Source organism: Muscardinus avellanarius (genome assembly GCF_963383645.1).
Source record: "Muscardinus avellanarius genome assembly, chromosome: 1".
Classification (NCBI taxonomy): Eukaryota; Metazoa; Chordata; class Mammalia; order Rodentia; family Gliridae; genus Muscardinus; species Muscardinus avellanarius.
Window position 1 is genome coordinate 159,439,606 of NC_137786.1, and position 16,640 is coordinate 159,456,245.

Genomic DNA, 16,640 nt, shown 5'->3' on the forward strand with positions numbered 1-16,640 from the left:
AAGTGTGTTTATTTTACCCTTTCATTTGATCGATAGTTTGGCGAGGCATGTAATTGCAAGTTGAATGTGCTTTCCCTTCAGACATTAGAATGCAATTCTCCATTGTACTCTGGCTTTTGATGTTGCTTTCTGAGGGGTCAGATGTGATTCCATTCAAATGAGCCCTTCTCCCACTGCCTCCTACTTATTTATTTTTTTCATCTGGGGAAGTTTTTTTTTTTTTAGGAACTATTATTCTCACTGTTTTATTTTATTTTATTTTTTTGTGGTACTGGAGATGAAATCCAGGGAACTTCTACCTCTAGGATACACTCCCAGACCTATTTTATATTTTATTTGGAAACAGGGTCTCACTAAATTGCTGAGAGCCTTACTAAGTAGCTGAAGCTGGCTTCAAACTTGTGCAATCCTTCTGTCTCAGCCTCCCAAGTACTGAGATTACAAGTGTGCACCACCACGCCAAGCAACTCTCACTGTTTTAAAAGTTTTACAATAAGAAATATTGGCATAGGCCAGTTTTCATTTGTTATGTTGGAAATTCAGTGGATTCTTCAAATCTAAAAACACCTGTCTTTCAATTCAAAGAAATTCTGCTACATTAGAAATCAAGGAGATGCAAATCAAAACTACACGGAGATTCTATCTAACCCCAATTAGAATGGCAATCACCAAGAAGTCAAGAAAGTCAAGAAGTCAATCATCAAGAAAAAACAATAAATGTTGGTGAGCATGTAGGGAAATAGAAACTTTTCTACACTTTTGGTGGGATTGCCAATTAGTTAAGTCACTATGAAGATCAGTGTGGAGAGTCCTCAGAAACCATATGATCTGTATATACCACTCCTGGGTATCTTTCTGAAGGGGCTAAACTCAGAGATTTAGAATAATATATGCATACTCATGTTCATAGCAGCACAATTCACAATAGCCAAATTATGGAAACAACCTAGTTGTCCATCAACATATGAATGGATTACAAAAGTATGGTAAATATACACAATGGAATTCTATCCAGGAATAAAGAACAAAATTATGTCATTTGCAAGAAAAGAAAAGGACCTAGAGAACATTATGTTAAGTGAGATTTGCAAATCACAGAAAGTGAAGGGTCATATGTTTTCTCTAATATGCCTAAGTTATAGAGTAATTTGGATATCTGAGGGACTCCACACTATGGAGAAGAACCTCACTGGAGGCAGGGAGGTGGTCTAAGGTAAGGGGAGGGGGAAGACTGAGGTTTATAAATGGAAATACTACCATCGACTATGTGTACCTATGTGAATATATTAATAGGAATCTTAGTACTCTGTATTGGGAAGGGGGGAATGGGGAGGCACTGGGGGGGGCACCAAGTGTTGTATACATGTATGTCCTATCAACATGATTTACATTATAACATGAGACTATAGTATACTAATAAAAGCTTATTAAAAAAAGAGCTGTATTTCACACAAAAAAGAAATTCTGTTATATCATTACTTTGATTTTTTCCTTCTCATATTTTTTATTTTTCTGAATTCAGACATTGGATCTGCTGGATGAATAACTTGATCTTATTTTTCCTATTTTCTTTTTTTTTTTGTTCTATTTTCTGTTCCCTGTTCATTTCTTTTAAAAATCCAACATCGATGTAATAGATATCTCTGTTAAGATGTTCCTCAAGTGTTTCGAATCAACATGTCCAAACAGGAACCATTTCTCCACGTGTAAAATGGGGAAATCTGTTCCACCGCTTAAAATGCTCTTCTCGCCAGGCGTGGTGGCACAAGCTTGTAATCCCTGTGCTTGGGAGGAAGAGGAGGAGGAGGAGGAGGAGGAGGAGGAGGAGGAGGAGGAGGAAGAATATATACTCTTCAGAGCCTCACCCCCAGGGATCCATCTCCTTCAGCTACCCCCTACTGGTCTACAGAATACCACCCAGGTAAATCCATTACAATGAAAGGATTTTTCCACTGCTGGGATTACAATCCTCATGACTCCACTATATTAACCCTGAATATTAATAAATGAGCTCTTTAAGAGACATTCTATATCAGTATAAACAATATATATATAGAAAATATGTATATATGGGAAAACAGTATATATAAATAAATGTATAAACACTATTATAATAAATATAAAAAATAATAAATACAAAGACTATATATATTTCAATATCATCTGCCGTTTCAGGCATCTACTGAGGGTCTTAGAACATAAACTTCTTTCTACGTATAAGGTCTAGAGCAGAAGTCATAGTAAATAAATTTTCAAGCCATGATATAAGAAGACAGTTCTTTATTACTTGGCTATTACTTGAACCTGACTGCTGGTCTCAACTCTTGCCTCTCCTTTTTTCCTTCACTATTGCCAGATTTACTTTTTCTGGAGTTGAGACTAGGGGATAATGTCTTTTGGTCTTTTTTTTTTTTTAACATGCAAATGACAATGTTCCTCTTTGAGATCCTGTTCTGAGTGTTCTCATTACAAGGAGTGGTTAGTGGACAATTACCTGCAGGCTATCACTTCTGTTTCATATCTTCTTTCTGATCTCTCACCAGGTGGTCCATCCAATAGCAGTTAGGGACCATTGCTTTAGTTATGTTCCAGGTTAGAGTTCTTCTTTCTCTATTCCCCCTACATCTTTGATATTTGTTAGGAATGCTTCAAATAAAATCTCCTTTTGTGATTTGTCACTGCATGTGTATGAGCAATTGAGATTGATTTCAGGGAAAAACAGGGTTTTGGCAAGCCATCACTATAACTAATCATCTAGTGAATGCTACAAAGGATGGGAAGGGGGAGAGAGGTAGCTAGGATGTAGCTGTGTTCCTTTTTAATTTGGAGTGTTTAAATATTTGACACTATCATCATGTTGTTATACCATTAGTCCTGGAAATTAGACGGCTGTCCCTATACCCCAAAACACATGCATACAACTCTCCTAAAAGCACCAAACTGAAACAGATAAAAATAAAAAAGTGTCTGATAGTTTTACTTTAAAGAATTATGAAATGAAATAATGGAAGCCATTTTATAATTATTGCTTAATTATTATTAGTCAATAGATATTTATAATTATAATTATTATTTACAATTCTCTATTGACTCATCAAATATTTATTCATAGGAGCCCAGAGTGGTGGCACACACTTGTATCACAGTACTTGGGAGGCAGAGACAGGAGGATCACAGGTTCTAGGATAGTTTCAGCAAGTAATAAGACTCTCATCAACCTAGCAAGACCCTGTTTCAAAATAAAAATGAAATAGTACTGGGAGTGTAGGTTGGAGGTAGACTGTGCCTGAATTCAGTCTCTAGTAACCCCACCCCCCACCCCTAAACACACACATAATTTACCCGTAACCACCTGAGAGGCTAGCTTTGCAGTCCCAGCTCTAGTGGCAGACAGAATTCCACCTCGGCTATTGACTAGCTTATTGTCCTTGGATGAATTACTTACCCCTGGTGCCTTAAATGGTTCCCTCATCTGTAAAATGAATATAGAATTAGAATCTTCTCACAGGGTTGTCATAGAATTAAATAAGATAAGGTATGTAGCGTGCTTAAGAGTATTTGACATTGTATTCACATAATTAACCTTAAGTTTCTTTCGGCCCCACAGTTAACATCAAATACCTTGAAGGGTATTGAGACATCCTTAAAGTGAAACTGTTGGTGACTACATTCAATTCTTACTTGAGTGCATCCGGTGTCTCTAAATATGGGGAGGGAGGGAGGGAGGGAGGGAGGGGGAGAGAGAGGATATGAATATAACCAAAGATTAGAACTCGAACACAGAAGACAAATATCCTCTTCCTGCGCATTCTCCAAAGTGACTTCACAGAACGCTCACACCTTGCAGACTTGATGGGCGCCCCAAATTTAAGTGGTCCTCTTAAAGATCCCCACGGGCCTGCTTCTCTGCAAGCCCCCCCCCTTCCCGGGCGCGCGCTGGGGTCATCCAGCGGTTGCTTCTCCAGCTGTTCCCCGCGCCCCCCTCCCGCGGAGCGGGGCGGCGCGCACTGCGCATGCTCATCGCGCGCGGCGGGGCCCGCGGGGAGGCGCAGGCGGGCGGCGGGCGCTGGTCCCGCGGGCTGGGCGCCTCGGCCTGACGCCGGCCGGCCGCGCCGCGGCGGGAGAGCGGGCCCGGGTGGGCGGCGTCCTGGAGACCCCGGAGAGATGGAAGCGGCGACGTCGGCGGCGGCCGAGGCGGCGGGGAGCGAGGAGCTAGGTGGGCGTCGCGCGTGGGCCGGGCGCGGGGCGGCCGTGGGGATGCGCCAGGCCCGCCGCCCGCCGCGGCCCCGCTGCGTGTGTGTGCGCGCGTGTTTGTGCGTGTGCGTGTGGGGGGTGAGTTGTGGGCTTGGCACGGGTTCGAATGTAAGCCCAGCACAGCATGCCTCCCCCTCCTCTGGGAGGCACTGACCCGGGCCTGCCCTGGCGTCTGAGGCCGCGGAGCCTGCGCCCTGGAGCTCGGGCTTCTTCCAATGATGCTTTAAGGAAGTTGTCATTGTTCTGCTTTCCCAACGCGACAGCTCATTGGGAGTCACCAGGGGGATCCTTTGTCGCCCCAGGAACACAGGAGGTGCTGACCAGAGCCAGAGGGTGAGACCTGTAGCTTCTTCTCTTGGCAGATTCTGTTCACCTGCTTTCCTCTGGTCTGTTCTCACCAGCGACCCTGGAATGTGTGTGTTTTCACCCTGTTCAAAAGAAAAGAAAAGTAAGGATCGTGGTGGTAATGATTGTTCTCACTGTACTTGGGAATATTTTTAATTTCATGCTGAACGATTAATTGTAAACGTCAAGAAGAGGTTGAATTGAGCGGGGCGTGGTGGTGCACGCTTGTAATCCCAGCATTTGGGAGGCTGAGACAGGAGGATCGCGGTTCTCCAACAGCCTCAGCTACTTAGTGAGGCCCTTTGCAATTCAGTGAGACTGTGTTGCAAAATAAAAAAATAGGGCTGGGGGTGTAGCTTGGAGGTAGAATGCCCCTGGGTTTCATCCCCAGTACTACACACACACACACACACAAAAGAGAGATTGAATTAAACATTTACTTTATTAAAGGCTGATTTGCCTCTACTAATGTGCAGAACACTTTGCTGTTTTCTTTCGAGTCATAATAATGGCAGAAGCAACTTTTTACTGAGTACTGTGTACAAGCCAGTGTGTTAATAAGTGCTTCACTTATTAATTGGCTCCTTTAATCTACACAATTCCCTGAGGCAAGTTCTGTTATTATCCCCTTTTGTAGATAGAGCAATTTTAGACTCATTAATAGCTGAACCCAGATATGAACTAGGTCTATCTGACTGTTTTAAAGTTATTAATCACCTCTTAGTAAAGAAATAGACATTCTCATGTGTTATAGTTAGGTTGGATAATATATCCTTAAAAATGTACATATTCTTTTGCCCAGCAGTTTTACCTCCAGAATATTTACTAAGGCAATAATAGAATGCCCCTGGGTTCCATCCCCAATACCGTGAAAAAAACACAACAACAACAACAACAACAACAACAACAACACACTCTCCTGGAGTTATATTTAGTAAAGAGAAGTGGGTAAAAAATAGCTAATTATATAGTATGTTAGTTGAAAAGAAGAGTAAGGGAAATCAGGAGTTAGGGAATTGGGCGGTTTAAAGTGACATGTTCTGACTCAAGTTTAAAAGGCCTATGCTGAGTAGTTATTGTTCTGCTTTTTCAAATGTGGCAGCTCATTAAGAGTCTCCAGATGGATTTTATCCCTTGTTGTCTTGGGAATACAAACATGTGGCAGACACCTATAATCCCAGTACTTGGGAGGCTGACACAGGAGGATCACAGGTTCTAGTTCAGTCTCAGCAATTTAGTGAGACCCTATTTCAAAATAAAAAGGGCTGAGGGTATAGTTCAGGGGTAGAATGCCTGTGGGTTCAATCCGCAGTGCATAAAAGGGGAGGGGGAAGATTACATGGATTGCTATATGAAGAATGGACTATAAACAGATACACATGTCCTTCAAAGTTGTATAGTAACAACAGTTTAAGTGGAGAGAAATGAATAGACATTGAATATTTGCAAGTGGAGAGGGGAGGTTGAGAGTGAGGCAAAAGACACAAGGATGTATCAGGAGTCCGTGTATCTAGAAGAATGAAATTGCAATGTTTCTTCAATATTTCTCTAAGAGGACCTTAATTTCCTTTCCTGACTGGGCTAGACTTGGTAACTTGCTTTTAATGAATAGGTAGAAGAGATAATTTATGTTTTTAACACTAGGTCATAAAAGGCATTGTGCTCTTCTCTTAGCTCTCTTCTTTAGGATCACTCACTTCAGGAAGTCAGCAGCCATATTGTGAGGATCCTCAAGCAGCCCTAAGGAAAGTTTCATGTTGCATGGAACTGAGGTCTTCCAACAGCAGCCATGGATTTGTTATAATATAGTAGATAACTAGTACAGATGAGTAATATCATAGGATAAACAGGTTTAGTGGTAAACATGTGGATTTCAGTTTGGGGTATGTGAAGTTTGAGATATCTAAAAAGTATTGATGTTGGATAGGCGATTACATTTATATTTAGAATTCCTCAGAGGTTTGCTCTAGAAATAGAAATTTAAATGTCATCAGCATATAGGTAACACTTAAAGCCATGGGACTGAATGAGAATTGTACGGGAAAGTGTGTGTTTGTGTAATATTTTAAGATGTTAATAATGGTAATTTTTGGTGGTGAAATAAATTTTCATTAAAAATGTTAAACAACATATTTATATTTTTAAGTCTTGTTATTTATTTATTTTTTGGTGGTACTGGAGTTCCTGGAAACCCTTCTACCTCCAGGTTACACTCCCAGACCTATTTTTATACTTTTTTATTTGGAAACAGGTTCTCTTAAGCCAGCGCAGCTGGCTTTGAACCTGCGCAATCCTCCTGTCTCCACCTCCCAAGTGCAGGGATTACAAGCATGCGCCATCATGCCCAGCTAAATTTTGTTATTTTTATCCTTATGTCTTCCTATATATTTTTTATAATGGCTAGGTATTATTTAATTTAAAAAGAAATTAAAAAGTGGGTATCTCTGTGGAAAGTACTGGTAGAGATAATAAGATGGGGCTTCTTTAAGCCTAAGTTCTGATTTTTATTTCATAGACCATGGGGACTTCTGGAAGGTTTCTTGTGTGCATACTTTCTCTACCTTAGAAATGAATACAGTAGTTACTCTTCCTATTTTATATTTAGATAGTAGTTTATAGATTCAGGTGGCAATATCATAGAAACTATTTGTACTTTTCTTTTAGTTTGTTGCCAAAATGTAAGTGATTTCCTTTTTCTTGATATGATAATGAAAGCAATGCAAGTTTATTACTTTCTTACTTTTTACATTTTCCAGAAAAAGAAAAAGATACTCATTATTCACTTGCATATTTATATCCTTGTTAATGTTTTTTCAAATTTTGATTTTTTTTCTTTCAGTTCTACTTAACTTTTTAAAGTATTATTGCAGCTATACTGTGAATAGTTTATTGCCATTCAGCATTTGATGTTTTCCCATGGTTTACTTAGACTTCAAAACCATATGTGTGTGTGTGTGTGTGTGTGTGTGTGTGTGTGTGTGTGTGTGTGGTCCTGGGGATGGAACACAAGGGAAGTCTACCTCTGAGCTATATCCCTAGCCCTATTTTTTATTCTTTATTTTGAAACAGGGTATCACTGAGTTGCAAAGGGCTTTACTAAGTAGTAGCTGAGGCTGTCCTGTCCTTAAACCACAGTCCTCCTGTCTCAACCTCCCAAATGCTGGGATTACTATAGTGTGTCACCTCACCTGGCTTCTTCAAAACCATAATTTAATGTCAGTGTAATACTTTATAAAGTAGATTGCTTTAGTTAATTTAATAATTTCCTGATCTCTCACGTTTAGGTCATTTTCAGATTTCAACATTTACAATGTTTTGGCTCACATCTTTGTGGAGAAATTCTTTTCTTCATTACTAGCTTGCCAGAAGTATAATTATTAGGTGAAAAAGTAAATATGTAAAGACTGATACATGTTGCAGAATTATTGTGATTTTTCTTTATCTATAGCTGGTAATTTAAGTAGATTTTAAGATAGAAAAATGAGGTTGAAACAACTGTCTGGACAATCTTAAAAGGGTATAGAAGCATTGTGTAATAAAGAAACATTATATATATATGTTGGATGTATAATATATAATATTGAATTAAGCTAGTGTTTAATCTATGTATTTCCACTCATAATTATTTATGCCTAGTTAAATATCCATTGTTTATTATTTTGTTAGCATTATTAGTTTTTGCCTATAATCACAGATTTCTTTTAGAGTTTACTAATTTAGTACTTGGCCAAAAATCACAGCAAAACATCAACAAATAATAAGTTTTAGTGTAATTAATAATAGGCTTTTAGTTGTATCATGTAATTTTTTTTTTTTTTTTTGGTTACTGGGGATGGGACCAAGGGACATTCTACCTCTGAGCTACACCCCCAGCACCATTTTTTATTCTTTATTTTTTAAAACAGGGTCTCAATGAGTTGTGATGGGTTGTAAATAATGGGTCTAAGTAGCTGAGGCTGCCTGTGAACCGCGATCTTCTTGTCTCTACCTCTTCAATGCTGGGATTACAAGTGTGCACCACCATGCCCGGCATATCATGTAATTTTTAACTACTTATATGTATTTAGATTTTATTTCATATGTTCTTAACTCTTTTAAAGCTTTTACCATGTTGAGTTTTTTTTTTTTTGCAGTACTGGGGGTGGAACCCAAGGGCATTCTACCTCCAAGCTACACCCCTAGCCCTTTCCCCTCTCTTCCCTCCCTCCCTTCCTTCCTTCCTTCCTTCCTTCCTTCCTTCCTTCCTTTTTCTTCAAAGTAGCACTATTTATTTATTTATTTATTTATTTGTGCTTTTATTGGTGCATTATAGTCTCACATCATAATGTAGTTCATGCTGTTAGTGGCATACATGCACATAGCACTTGGTTTGTTTTCTCTAGGTCCCTCCCCTTTCCCAATACATGATATTGAGATGGTATTTTCACATATGTATATAACAACAATGGAAGTGTTTCCTTCATTCTCCCTTTTCCCCATCCTCCCATAGACCATCTCCCTCACTCCACTTAGGCTTCCCCTTTTCCAAAGTCCCTCTTTTATCTTGATTACTCCTTAGCTTCTGCATATGAGAAAAAATATATGACCCTTCACTTTCTGTGACTGGCTAAACTCACATCATAAAATGTTCTCTAGGTCCATCCATTTTCCTGCAGATTGCAAATTTTTTTTTCTCCTACTATTTTCTCACTGTTTTCTCCTCTCTAGCTATTCTGTTTTCTTTCTGTCCCTTAAAGACACTGGGCTCTACATCCTGAGAGCCTTTGCCTTTATTGTAGCTGCTGGATAACTTTCCCCAGACATCTACATTGCTCACTCTTGTACCTCCTTCAAGTCTTCTTTAAAAATGTGACATTTTGAGCCGAGTGTGGTGGCACACAACTGTAATCCCAGTATTTGGGAGACTGAGACAGGAGGGTCATAGGTTCAGTACCAGCCTCAAAAATTAGACCCTGCTTCCAAATAAAAAATAAAATAGGCTGATGTGTAACCTGAAGGCAGAAGGCCCTTGGGTTCTATCTCCTGTACCACCAACACCAAAAATGCAGCTTTTTCAGTGAGGCCTGCTTAGTTGTTCTAAAATTATAGTCTCTTTCTCTCTCCTCTCAATCCCTGTTTTTCTTTCCTCTCGTATTCAACACTATCTTATTTTTATTTTACTTATTCCATTATTTATTGTCTCTTTCTGTAGAATTTGAACTTTATGGAGGCAAGATTTTTGTTTGTGTCAGTAATTGTTCTACTCTTAGCATCTAGTGGTATTTAACATATACTAATTGGGGTTCCATTAAATTTATGATATTGAAAAGAATATGATTGAAACATCTTTCTTTGAATTCATTCAGTTAGGACATACAGGCCTTTTGGGTTGTGGGGCTGTTGTCAGTCAACATTGATAAGAAGGGCAAGAAATCAGCCAGATTTGTGGGAGGGCTTGGGCCACTCTGCTTAAGCTCCCATAGGATGCTTTGCTTGCAATGCCGATTTGTATAAATACCATCCTAGTCCTTACCACCCTCCTTACTAGCAAATCAGAAAGTAGGCCCTGGGAATCTACTATGTCAGGAAAACACCCACCACTTCCACCTACACATCTTTTTGTAAAATGGCATAGGAAGATCACAGAGAGTAGGAACGCTAATAATTTTACTCCATACATCACTGCTTTTCACCTGATGTGATGCTATGAAATAACCAAGGGGAGGAAATTGTGGTTGTGATAGGTGCTATCTTTCTGGAACCTGAGTCAGAGACTTTCATAGGAAAGGTGTTGCAGTTCTTGACAAGACTGCTTTGAAAACTTTCAAGCATTCTAGCTTAATCTTCTGCCCTATACATGCACCTTACATTTCAGTCACATCACACCAACCCAGAGTTGGCAGAGTATTTCAGTAAGAGTGTTCCATTCAGTCAGGACCAATGTCAATGCTTGTACCTATCCTATAAAATCAAAGAGCTACATAAATATAAGAAAGTAATACTATTGCACTTTTCTATACTGTGTACTGACATTTGGAATAAAAATGTTACTTAGTATTTAGTATTACTTGAAGCTTCTAAATTTTATAAAAATAATTGATTCTCTTTACTAATAGAGCACATCCTCAGAGATCTAGGCTTAAAAATGCAACTTCTTGAGTATGTATTTCCTAGCTGGAAACTATATATAGCCATAATTGGGTGTTTTTATTATTTACCTTAGAGAACTATTTATACCATTGAATATAATATATTAGTTTTAAATATAGTTGTTTCACCCATTCTTATTTTAGTTTAAAAATGTGTATTTCTTGGTGTGTAATGTTACCTCAGTGATGTAGATTAAAATTGCCGGGGGGGGGGAGTCCTAAGAGATTTTTAACTGCTTTTAAGAATATAAATGCATAGGTAGAACTTAGTTTAAAACGTTTCATATTAGCTGGACATGGTGGTTCACACCTGTAATCCCAGTACTTGGGAGGTTAAAACAGGAAAATCACAGGTTTGAGACCAGTCTTGGAAATTTAGCAAGACCCTCAGCCATTTATTGAGAATCTGTTTTAAAATAAAATAGGGTTAGGGTGTTGCTTGGAGGTAGAAAGCCCCTGGGTCAAACACCAGAAAGAAAAAGAAAACAAAAAAAGAAAAAAAATGTGCCACATTGCCTAATTCTGCTTTCATGATAGAATCAAAACAATACAGAAGTCTATGCTTCTTAAAATCCTTATATTGTTAATACATATTTTTAAAATGGTTTTAACTTTTAAAATTAACTTTTTAATCTCATGAGAAGTTATTTAGAATAACTTCCTGGAATAAATTTTATTAATTTAATTTTTTTATTGGTGCATTGAATTGATACATCTTAATGGGATAAAAAGCTTGTGTAGAGCCGGGTGTGATTGCTTGTAATCCCTGTTCTTGGGAGGCTGAGACAGGAGGATCGCACAAGTTCAAAGCCAGCCTCAGCTGGCTTAAGAGACTCTGTTTCCAAATAAAAAATATAAAATAGGTCTGGGAGTGTATTCCGGAGGTAGAAGGCCCCTGGGTTTCATCCCCAGTACCACCAAAAAAATAAAAATAAAAAATAAAAAAGCTTGTGTAGATATACATGCACACATCACCCCGTTAAATCCTACCTCCTCCCCAAAATACAAGAGATGAGACAAGTTTGTTAAGATTGATTTAGAGCCCAGTTAACTTGTACATGGGAATTGGTAACATTGTAATGCTATTTTTATTTTATTTATTTTATTTTATTTTATTTTATTTTTGCGGTACTGGGGATAGAACCAGGGACATTCTACCTCTGAGCTACGCAACCAGCCCTATTTTTTATTCTTGATTTAGAAACAGGGTCTCACTGAGTTGCAAAGGGCCTCACTAAGTAGCTCATAATGCTATTTTTAAAAAGCATTATGTGAATTACAAAACTATTTTTTATAGATCATTGAACAATTATAGATTTTCAGGTTTTATATAAAAAGATATTAAAAATAAATTTCCTGATGATACTATTAAAAGGAAACCTTTATTTATAGACATTTTTTAAGGTTATAAGAAAACTTACCTTTTCCCTGAGTTTCTGTTGCTGCTGTGATCTCTTGGGCAGTGTGCTTCAAATTACAGATTGTTCAGTTTTTGAAAGGTTGGTAGTGATAGCTATCTTTATTGAGGACAGGTAGTGAACTTAATTCAGCACAGAACACACAGAAAAGTACAGCACAGCCCTGGGCAAAAGGAAATGAGAAAGTTTATATAACTCACAGTTTGGATAAACTGAATTAATAAAAATTGAGCTTGAGAGTAAGCAAGAACAATGGATTAAATTTAGGAATAAAAAGAGTAACATGTTTCTGTTTGAAATGAGTAGATGCAAATAATGATGGATGTTTTGATTAAATGGTTTTCCTCCAGAATTCCTATTGAAGTCCTACCTTCACTACCTCACAGTGTGAACTTATTCGGAAATAGAATTATTGTAGATGTAATTAGTGAAGTTGGGGCCCTGCTGGGTGTCCTTTATAAAAAGGGGGAGTGCCATGTGAAGATGTTCATCTGTCAGCAAGGAAAGAGGCCTGGAACAAAGCCTTCCACTGTCCTCACAAGTAACTAACCCAGTCAGCACCTTGATTTCAGACTTCAAGCCTCTGGACTTTGAGACAACAAATTCTTGTTGGTTAAGTCACCCATTTTGCAGTACTTTGTTATGAAAGTCCTAGAAAATTAATGTGATGGTTTTACAAAATAAAGTATCAGTTTGTATGGAGTATAACAGAAAAGGATATAGGTCTGTTCAAACAAAAGATGAATATAATTTATACCAACAAATTTCTAGAGTAAACATAATTTGTATTAATAAATTTTAGAGTAACTATGAGGTAGTGTATATACCCTACTAGAATTACTATGGGAAAAACAGTGAATTTTCACTATGCACAGGTCTAGACTATGCCAGTTTTCTGTGCTGAAGAACAAAAACCCATGGAAATCCTACAAAATGGATAATATCCTAAAGATTAAAGAATTTTGTAGTATAGGCAAAAGTTGCAGAGTTTGAAAATATAGACAGTCCTCATTAATTTGGATGCCAGGAATTTTGAACATTTGATAATCTAGTGAGTTTTACTTTCTATATTAGCTACATTATTAGGGCAAGAAATTATATTAAAATAGACTATATTAAAGAATTTCTTTTTTTAAAGTATCCTTTATTTAAAAAAATTTTTTATTGATGCATTGTAGTCATACATCTTAATGGGATAAAAGACATGTGGATACATACATGCATGTATCACACAATTAGCCCTTACCTGATCCCCATCTCATTCCCTTCCCATCCCTCGGCTTCCTATACTTGGCTTAGTGATTAGCTTTGATATGTTTGTTTAAGTGCATCCTATGCTTTAGAGAGTTTCCCTCTTCCCCCCTTCCATCCCCTCAGTTAGGTCACCTTATTTCTTATAAGAAACTAATATGTTGAATTCCACTTGACTCTAGACTAATGTTGACTGCCTAAATCCTAATGTCTAAACACATTCTCCCCTGAATGTATAAATTCAACAAGGAACACAAACAAGCCATTTCTGATAAATACTCTTTTAGTATTACTAGGAAAGCAAGGATACTATAAACTTCAAATTGTCTAAAAATAGAAAAAGAAATAGCCAATTTCCAGAGTTTCTGTTGCTCCTGCAATCTTGTATTGTGGCAGAGGAGTCTTTCAGATCTCTTTGAAGAAGATGACAGGGTAGGAGGAGCACTGGGAGGAAGCACAGTTCAAGTGTTAAAAGTCAGTCAGAAGCTAGTAATTCACAGCATTGGGGATGGGAAACAAATCTGAATGTGATCTGCTCAGAAGTGGACAGCCTGAGCAAAATGTCGCTCCTCTAGGAACAGGATACCTAGAGTAGTGGAGACACCCCTCATAAACCTGATAGTGGGAGGCATGCATGCATGCAGGAATATGTCAGTTCCCACAGTACTGTAAATGCTTATAAATCGTTAAAATCACAGATAAAAATAAATTGTAATGTGTCCAAGAAAGAATGTAGTGAATTGAAAATTTATCATCGAAGAAAGACAAAAAGAATGTAAATAAGGTAAAGAAAAAAGAATGTAAATAAGGTAAAGAATCACATCAAAAGAATCAGAAAGTGGTTGAAATTGAAGATAGGAAAAGATGACACAACATGCATCTAATTAGAATTCCTAAAGAAAACATTTGAACAAAACAAATATTTAAAGCTTTAATTCAAGAAAACTTTTCCAGGAATAAAAGAAAATCTAAATCAGTATATCAAAAAAGCTCACTTTGTGTCCCTGGAGAAATTGATTTTGTATTATAATCTCTGAGACATGTCACAATAAAACTATATATACTTTAAAGATAATAAACCATCCTTAACCCTTCCAGCAGAAAGAACAAATCTTAAAGGCTGAGAACATTGTCCGGAATGAAACTTTTTAAGAAAAGTGTACAAAAGCAAGGCAGGAGTGAATCAGAATTTTAAGAAACTCAAAGACAGAAAGCATGAGCCAAGAATTTTATATCTGGTTGTTCTTCAGATATACAGTCTATAGGAAAACAGATTTTAATATGCAGAAACACAGGGAATACTGTGCCCATGAGCTCTTCCCAAGAAATCGACTGGAACTGTGGTTCTCAAAATGTGATCCTCAGATCAGCAGTGTCAGCATCATTCAGACACTTGTGAGAAATGCATATCCTCAGGCCCACGCCAGACTATTGAATGAGAAACTTTGGGTTGGAGTACATCACTTCCTATCTTAGTAAGCCCTACAGCTCATTCTGATGCATACTCTATAGGATGATGGACTTCATCCATCCAAGGAACGATTAAGGAAACTGGCAGAGAACTAACTATGAATATTGATATTGGTTATAGGTATTAATCTAAGATATAGATAAAATATGATTGGAAGAACAGTATGTAAAGCTTCATATATATTGCCAGAGTAGAAAGAATTCAACTGAAAAATGAAGACTAAGGGACAGAGAGGAGAAAATAGAGTAAGATTGTTGTTATTCAGGTAATAGGTATATGTCAGAGAATACCATTTTTTTTTTTTTTTGGTGGTATTGGGGTTCCTGGAAGCCATTCAACCTCCGCTCTATACTCCCAGACCTATTTTATATTTTTATTTGGAAACAGGTCTCCTAACCCCGCGCTCGCGTGGCTGGCTTCGAACCTGCGCGATCCTCCTGTCTCTGCCTCCCAAGCATGGGGATTACAAGTGTGTGCTACCACGCCCGACCAGAGGTTACCATTTAAAACTGTGAAGGCCAGGCATCATGGCACACACCTGTGATCCCACACCTGCAATCCCGGTTTTTGGGAGGCTGAGATAGGGGAATCATAGGTTTAAGGCCAGCCTCAGCAACTAAGAGATCCCCTTAGCAATTTAGTAAGATCCAGTTTCAAAATAAAAGGCGCTGGGATGTAGCTTGGGGGTAGAATGGTTCAATACCTGCTACCCAACCCTCCAAAAACAAACAAAACTTTTAAACAAGACTGTAAAAATTAAGAAAGAAAAAAGATGATTAGGTCATCATAAAAGACATAATGTCAAAGGTCATCAGTAGAACAACTGAATTAAATGAAGCATGTGATCCTAGATAGAAATAAAATATAAAAACATGGCAAAAGGACTGTATTGGTACAGTTTATAAAAGTGGAATGTAGAATACAGATTAAATACTGCATCAGTGTTAACTAATGCAATTTTTTATTTTCTGGTCTGGGGATGGAACCAGCCCCTGCCCTATTTTTTATTCTTTATTTTGAAACCGGGTTTCACTGAGTTGCAGAGTGCCTCACTAAGTAGCTGAAGCTGTCCGCAAACCGCAATCCTCCAGCCTCAGCCTCCCGAATGCTGGGATTATAAGCATGTGCCACCACGCCCAGCTAACTAATGCAAATTTTAAAGAGAATTTTTCTTAGGAGACACATAGTGGCATGTTATGTATAACTTACTCTCCAGTATTTAATAAAAAGGAGTATGTATTTGAGAGAGAAAAAGTAAATGTTAAACAGTTAAAAATGAGTCTGTACGTATACATAATACTTTTTGTATTATTTTTTGCAAATTTAATGTAAGCTTAAAATTTCCAGCTATATTACTTAGGTATTGTAGCTCCCTATTATGTAGGTTTATTACATGTTTTTGGACGAAACAACCTCAATTTTTAAAATTCATTTAATAAGCATTATTAATATTGTTATCTCAATAAATTTGAATTTAATGAATGTATTAGGATAAGATAGATACTGGTAGCCAAGTGTGGTGGTGCACACTTGTAATCCCAGCATTTGGGAGGTTGATATAGGGGGATTGTGGTTCGCAGACAGCCTCAGCTACTTTTTAAAAAAATTTTTTTATTGGTGCATATTTATACATCATATTGGGGTAAAAAACTTGTGTGTACATACATATACACATCACCGATTTAACCCCTACCCAATTACCACCCTATTCCATCCCTATCCCTCCTTCCCCTGCTTGGCTTAGTGGTTGGCTTTGATATGTTTATAAGTACA

The 16,640-nt window shown here is 37.8% G+C and overlaps 1 protein-coding gene across 1 annotated transcript in view; it reads left to right on the forward strand.

Annotated features, from left to right (window-relative positions):
* Positions 1-4,164: 4,164 nt before the first annotated feature.
* Positions 4,165-16,640, forward strand: part of SLC36A4 (solute carrier family 36 member 4) — a gene marked incomplete at both ends in the record, with an annotated part of 48,903 nt that continues 36,427 nt past the window's right edge. Inside the window, one exon of the mRNA XM_080695383.1 lies at positions 4,165-4,216. Within this exon, the coding sequence (XP_080551509.1) occupies positions 4,165-4,216 (52 nt within the window). The remainder of the gene's footprint in view (positions 4,217-16,640) is intronic.